The 7,117-nt window shown below is 34.9% G+C and overlaps 1 protein-coding gene across 1 annotated transcript; it reads left to right on the top strand.

The window, feature by feature from the left end:
- The first annotated feature begins 675 nt into the window (after nucleotides 1–675).
- On the top strand, nucleotides 676–2,527 carry LOC149211508 (uncharacterized). Its single transcript, XM_089388410.1, has 5 exons — nucleotides 676–745; nucleotides 949–1,088; nucleotides 1,247–1,261; nucleotides 1,372–1,596; nucleotides 1,814–2,527. Exons 1-5 carry the CDS (start codon nucleotides 676–678, stop codon nucleotides 2,525–2,527), a joined length of 1,164 nt encoding a protein of 387 aa, XP_089244536.1.
- Nucleotides 2,528–7,117: the final 4,590 nt, after the last annotated feature.

Here is a 7,117-nt window from a genome sequence, read left to right as displayed (position 1 = left end):
TAAAACTAAAAAAATTCCACAAAATAATAGTAATATATGTATCATAACATATATTATTATTATTAAAAAAAAACTAACCATTTTGTTATTTTTAGATATTAAAAAAATTAACCATTTTTTTGTAGAGCTTTAAAAAATTTGCAAAATATTAAACAACATTTCAAAAATAAAAAAAAATTCATGTAATAATATATATATATATATATATATATATATATATATATATATTATTAAAAAAAACAACAAAATAAAAAAAAAATCGACTTTCATTCTTCTGTTTTTGTTTTGATGGAAATAGTTTTTGTTTTTTTTTATTATTTAAAAAAAAAAAAACAATAAAAAAACTAAATTATTGGACTACTTTTGCCAATGTTCTGCAGCCGCAGCAAGTGCAGCTCCGGGCTTTGGACTCGGCTTTACACTTCCAAGCAATGGAGAAAAAGCCGGTGACCGAAATAAAAGTAATAACGAAGCAGGCGTTGCAGCGGCAAATGCCGGAGGCTTACCAGCAAAATCCATGAATGCCGACTTCTTCATGCTCAAACTAAGCCTCAATTCAGCCACATCTACAGCCGACCGAACTTTGCTGGAAATTTCAGTTTTCTGAAATCTATTATCTATTGAATGCAAGGTCTTGCCTCTTGGTTGAAAATTTAGAAAGAAGTTTGAATCGGGATGGCTACGAGGGCCCGAGCCGACTACGATCACCTCATAAAGCTGCTGATGATCGGCGACAGCGGTGTCGGTAAAAGTTGCCTCCTGTTGCGTTTTGTTGATGACTCCTTTACAACAAGTTTCATAACTACCATAGGGATTGACTTCAAAATTAGGACCATCGAATTAGATGGAAAGCGGATCAAATTACAGATTTGGGACACGGCTGGTCAAGAGCGCTTCCGCACTATTACCACTGCATATTATCGGGGTGCAATGGGAATTCTGATCCAGTTAAGGTTGAGCTTAACCGGCTTGACAATGAAGTGAGAGATAAGGATCGTGAATTAGCTGAAGCTCAGGCAGAAATCAAGGCTTTGAGGTTGACAGAGCACATGAAAGAAACGGCAGTGGAAGAGCTAACGGAGATACTGGCGAAATCATAGGAAATGCATTGATGATCGAGGATTTTTCTCTGATGCGATGATGACTTGCATTGATGATCGAGGATTTTTCTCTGGCGCCAGCTGTTCCTATCGACCGACTTGCATTTCGAACGATTTGACAAATTTTGAACGCGGTTTTTGATCAGGTAATGCGTGTATCCGTATGTATTTGTGGGTGACTGGTTCTGTGTATGCGTTTGTACCTGATGCTGGATGTCCATAAATTGCTGCTGCAACCATATACAAAACCTATTGCCAATGCCTACGGAAGATTTCTCTCAACTGCAACAAAGTACCATCGCCAGTTGCAACGTTCTGTGAGACAGACATTAAAAAGTATGAGCTTACAGCTGCTTTGGCTACGAAAGAGCTCGTTTGGTTTATGGCATCTGCCTTGTTGGCGTTGCCAGTGTTCGGCATATTGATGGCGTATTCATCCGTTTTCAGCAGTGGTAAGAAGGCCCGCAAACCCGGTCGAAACAATTCCACTGGTCATGTAAACAGGAAACATAAGCGCAGACATATTGACAAGTAATTCTGCGAAATGGGGTTTTGATGAGATGAGTCACTGCTGATAGACTCATCTCATTCCCTCGTTTAACGTCTGCAGCCTTCAATTCCTCTGATTCACACACACACTCATTCTGCGTTTTCTCCCTCGGAATCATTCATATCTCTTTCATTTTATGGTTGTGGCTATTTTTCCTATCCAGGTGCGCCAACTCAATTCAAAGGGAAATTTTGATACAAAGTCTTCAAAATTGACAACTTTGATCAAAATGACAGCAGAAGGATGCCTGTTAGTAATAATCCTATTCATCTATTCATTCAGGACTCAGATTCCCCAAATGGTGATACCTGTACTCTATGGTGTGCATCTCTGCTTGTTTATTGATGTCTTTCTTGGAAGCCTGTCAGCTCTTGCAAATGTTTGTTTGGGAGTAGAAATAGAACCCCATTTCAACAAACCCTACCTGTCCAGCTCCCTGGAAGACTTATGGGGAAAAAGATGGAACCTCACTGTAACCAAAACTCTTCGCCCATCTGTGTATTATCCAATCCTGAACATCTGCTGGAATACCCACAAAAGATTACAGAAGAAAAATGCAGGAAACCAGCAAATAGAAGCTAATCCAGAGGAGCCTCCTTTCTGGGCACGAGCAGTTGCAATATGGTTGACATTTTTAGTTTCTGGGTTGATGCATGAACTCCTCTTCTTTTATGTCACCGAGACAAGACCCACGTGGGAGGTTACAGTTTTCTTTATCTTCAATGGTGTGTGCACAGCCATCGGAGTTGGTTTGAGAAGAGGCTTGTCTCGTTACATCACATTGCCAAAATTCATTAGCATTCCTCTGACTTTGATTTTTCTATCAAAACCATCGGAGTTACACACACACATTGCATTTTGTTTTTATATTTACTAGCAAAATGAATCGCATCCATCTCGTGGCAGCGTCGTATTAGCGTTGCATGCCTCTGTGGACTCTGAAGAAAGACACAATTATGGTTATGAAGATGTATGCGCGGAAGATTGAAAAGGAGAGGAATATGAACATGGCAGGATCCATGAATACAGTGGAAAGATCGCCGGTGGTTATGAGCTTACGGTTTGTTTTTTTAATTAGTTTTTTTATTTTATTCTTTACAACTAAAAAAATTCTAAAAAAATCCACATAAATAATAAATTAAAAACAATGTTTTTAATTTGTTATTTAAATAAAAATAAAAAATTGTGTGTTGTTTTTAATTTGATATTTGGATAAAAATAAAAAAATTAGTTTGTAGTGTTTTTTTTTTATTTAAATAAAAATAAATAAAAAAAATATTTTGTGTAATATTTTGGAAAAAAAAAAAAATCAAAACCACACAAAATAATTTTTGTTTTTATTTAAAATAAAATTTTCTTTATTTAAAAAAAAAATATATAAATAAATACTAACTTCATTTTAAGGTTTTCCTAAATAAATTTTGTTGATTTTACAATTTTAAAAGAAAATTCAACTTGAATAATAAATTAATTTTTTTTTATTTTTTTTAATTTATTGTTTAAAAAACAGTAAAATCAACATAAAAAAATTCACAAAATTTACACAGACTTGAAAATAAAAAAAATCGGATACTTGGAAACAAATTACAAAAATCGGTTTATCAACCAATGGTGGATTCTTGTTTCGATAGCTTTAAGTTTCCATTCACATCTTTCTGTTCTATGCTTTATGACGCACTAATATGCAGGACATAATTGCCAAGCACATGAGTTATCGAACACAAACAGGGAGTATTATTTTTCATGGTTAGTTTTAAAATGGATTGAAACTTAAATCATGAATTGAGTCACTTGCAACAATTTGATTTTTCCTAAATCTGATTTATTTGGTATGAAATTTTTGCGTAAGAATCATGAAGGAAATGATCAATTCTTCTTGAAAAAACTTATGTTTCCTTTCTGCCAAGTTTTTTTCACAGGTTACAAGATAACAAAGTGATCATTCAGGAGATTACATTGTGACGACAATTAGTCTTCCAAAGACTAAATTCATGAAAATTTCTGAAGACAAATCCATCTCCACAACCACTACCTTCCACCTCCCTTTCTGAAAAAATTTGAATCCCATCAACTGTACATCCATAACGCATGACATTTCCATATCCATTTTTCACAGCAAGAGTCCTTATTCATACATCATGCATTTCCTTATTGTCATTTTCCATGTCATTACCATTCCCCTTCATTTCCACCAATAAAACTCTGCTTGAGTCAAAGTCCTAGAGTCTATGTATCATTGAAAAAACACCTAGAGGCTTGCATGCCTTAATGGCAAGTACTCTTGCCAATGAACAATGGGAGTACATTAATATCCCTTGTTCGTTGGATCTTGTAGGTGACTCGACTACGACAAATTTATTATTACCTACAAAGATGTGTTAGGCATCTTGACTCCCATTGGAATCAATGGTGGGAGCTCTTGTGTTGGCTAGGGGCATTCATTAACGGCCACTAAGTCAACAACTTCTTGCTATGTTCGACATCGACACATTTAATCACATAGCAAGATTTGTGCCATCGAGCGTTGAAGACTTGAAGACCCATATTTTGTAGCAAATGAAGCCAATTTCCATACATTGTATTCCCATTCATTGTATACATTGTATTTCACTTGAGGACAAGTGAATAAATAAGGCTGGGAGGAAAATGTAACTTCTATATTTTGTATACCTTCCAAGCCTTATATATTTTCAACCATATTCAGCAAGACTCATCAGATTCATCATCCAGCAGCAGATACAACTTTCAGCCATGTTCAGCAGACTCCTCAGATTTTTTCATCCAGCAGCAGAGGATCCAGCAACCGATACAATAATACATATTCATCTTTCACCCACAGCTTGAAGAAGCAGATTTAGAGCAGAATTGTGACAGCTGCACATGCATGATTCATGCATGATTTTTCCAACCAAGTAAAGAAGACCATGAACAAAAGTTCTTGCAGCCACACGTGCACAGCTCTCATCCATTTTGGAAGGGTAAGTTAAGCTGTGATATTTTCTAACTTTTAACCATTAAATTCCTTGAAAAGTTAGAATAATAATTTTTGGAAAAACTTCACTTCCTTTTTCCTTGCTTTCCCCATTTCACATAATTTTCCAAATCATCCGTTTAAGGGGAAGGATACATCCACATTCATATATCACATTCATATAACATCCACATTCATATATCACATTCTTAACCCCACTTACCTTCAAGCTATATTCACTATTACATGAGCATACAAATGGCTTTGTCAAAAGTATTTAAAAGTTAATTGGATGCTAACAGAATCATGGTTGTTACACAAGAACCAACCATGATGCATTCCAACAAAATGCCAACACAAGCATGGTTGTTACACAAGAACCAACCATGATGCATTCCAACAAAATACTCTGCAATAAAAAGCACATTATCATTATGCAAAGGTCATACATTGAATGCAACAAACAAAATATGGTTGAAACACAAGAACCAACCAAGTTGTAATTCATCAAAAATGCTTTGCAAAAGTTAAGTAAATGATATCATGCAGAGTTCGAGCCAAAGCTCAAGTACCAAAACGTAATATAATAGATTGCATGAGGACATGTAATACCATTGATTGCATGAGGACATGCAATATCTTGAGTTTGCGGGAGATGTTGGGCCTCAAAATAGTCCCTATTTTCACTCCATTATTCACCAATATTTTCACATTTACCTTCATGTCACCTCCATTCCACCTCCATATCATTACATTTACCTCATTATTGGGTTCTAACAATAATTTTCCAAAGTTTATTAATTCTTAACATTTCTAAGTGAATTTATGGCTAAAACTTAGAAAATAATATGCTTAAACTTATACCTAACAATTAGCATGAGTTTGTTGACATGTGTAGGTTGCAAGGAAGCTTCCAAGACACCTTTTTGTGGCCTTGAATGATCAAATTCGAATTTGATAAGATACACCTCATGGAAAAGATCATGGAGAAGATCATGGACCTCATGGAGGAAATCATGGAGGATAGGGTTATGTGTCTAGATGGTTGAGAAATGTATGGAACTAAAAGAGAGATTAATGGATCATCATTATGAGTTTGTTATCTCCTCTCATTGTATAAACAGGAGTACCTCCTCCATTCCAAGGGGAGGACTCTTAGAGCATTGTATCCAATTGATGATGGAATAGAATAAAGCTTCATTTTTCATACATTTCCATTATGTAGTTTTATTTCCATTATGTAGTTTTTAGATATAGGTTTGCTTAATGTAGTATATGGAATAATTTTTCTTGTTCTTAGGAGAATTGAGCTCACTCTAAAAGGATGAGAGAAACATGTTATTTCATATTAGATTTTATTTCATTTCATTGTTTAGATGTTTAAGGATTTGATTGGTGAATGAGTTTTGAATTAAAACCTTATCAGCATATGAGAGAACAACCAAGGGTCTAAGTTAGACTCTCTCTCTATTTGATTTGCATGATAATTGGAATTCATTCTTTTGCTTCTATGTTTCAAGTATCATATGAGGAGATACCAAGAGTCTAAGTTAGGCTCTCTCTCCAATGATTTATATGGTAATTGAAATTCATTCTTTTGTTTTTATGTTTCAAGTCATTTCATTTAGTTTACGCTTATGGATGAATTTTAGTCTAGTCTGGATTAGTACAAGAGAGGACAATCAAGAGACTAAGTTAGTCTTTCTCTCTTTGAATCTAAACAACAATTAAAGTTCATCCTCTCGTTTGCATTTTAAGTTTCTAGTTTTATTATTTCTCTATGATACTGTAGGGAAGGACAACCAGGATCTCCTTAGTTAGGAGCCTCTTCCCTTGCATATTATATTGAATCGTAGGTAATTTAATTAAACATAGAATTAGTCGCCTACTCCTGCACATATAGTGCCGGCATCATCAAAAGCTTACGAGTTTCCCTGGTCGATATTTAATGCAGCAATTTAAGCACAATAAAGTGCCCAACACCAATTAAAGATGAAATGAAAAAATTAATAGAATTAGACCACGAATGTAACAAAAGGGCCTTGAACCTTATAATATTCAGTTTAAAAGAGGAAGAAGATGAGGATACTTTAGCCTTAGCCCAGACAAAATTACATAATAGATTAGAATTTGAAATAGTGTGTCTCACAGAAGCAACAAGGTTGGGGAAATTAATCGAGAATAAAGGAAGACTAATCCACATAAAGGTGAGCTCCACTGATCATAGGTATGATATACTTAGTAAAACCTCAAGTCTAAAAGGAAAAGGAATATTCATAAATGAATATCTCATTCCAAAAGATCAAGCAGAATTAAGAAAGGAGGTTCAAAAGGTAAAAGAAGCTAGAAAGGAAGGAAAATGGGCAATAATCAGAAATAGAAAAGCCTTTATTCGAGATAGAAACCAAAAAGATAGTAATCAATAGCAATTAAACATGCTCCAGATCCTTTCTTGGAACTGTCGAGGCTTCCCATGGAACAAAGGCCCTAAGCTAA

The sequence above is a fragment of the Pinus tabuliformis genome, chromosome 1_1 (assembly GCF_031772625.1).
Source record: "Pinus tabuliformis cultivar Carrire ecotype Pingquan chromosome 1_1, CPIR1, whole genome shotgun sequence".
NCBI lineage: Eukaryota > Viridiplantae > Streptophyta > Pinopsida > Pinales > Pinaceae > Pinus > Pinus tabuliformis.
Note: the sequence above shows the minus strand (reverse complement) of the source record. Positions and strands in the feature narration are given on the sequence as shown.

Bases quoted from the DNA above. Each gene is read 5' to 3' on its own strand.
- LOC149211508 (XM_089388410.1), top strand. From the start codon at position 676: ATGGCTACGAGGGCCCGAGCCGACTACGATCACCTCATAAAGCTGCTG. The intron at 746-948 runs GTAAAAGTTGCC...ATTCTGATCCAG, and splicing joins GATCGGCGACAGCGGTGTCG to TTAAGGTTGAGCTTAACCGG. The intron at 1,597-1,813 runs GTAAACAGGAAA...TTTCCTATCCAG, and splicing joins GAAACAATTCCACTGGTCAT to GTGCGCCAACTCAATTCAAA.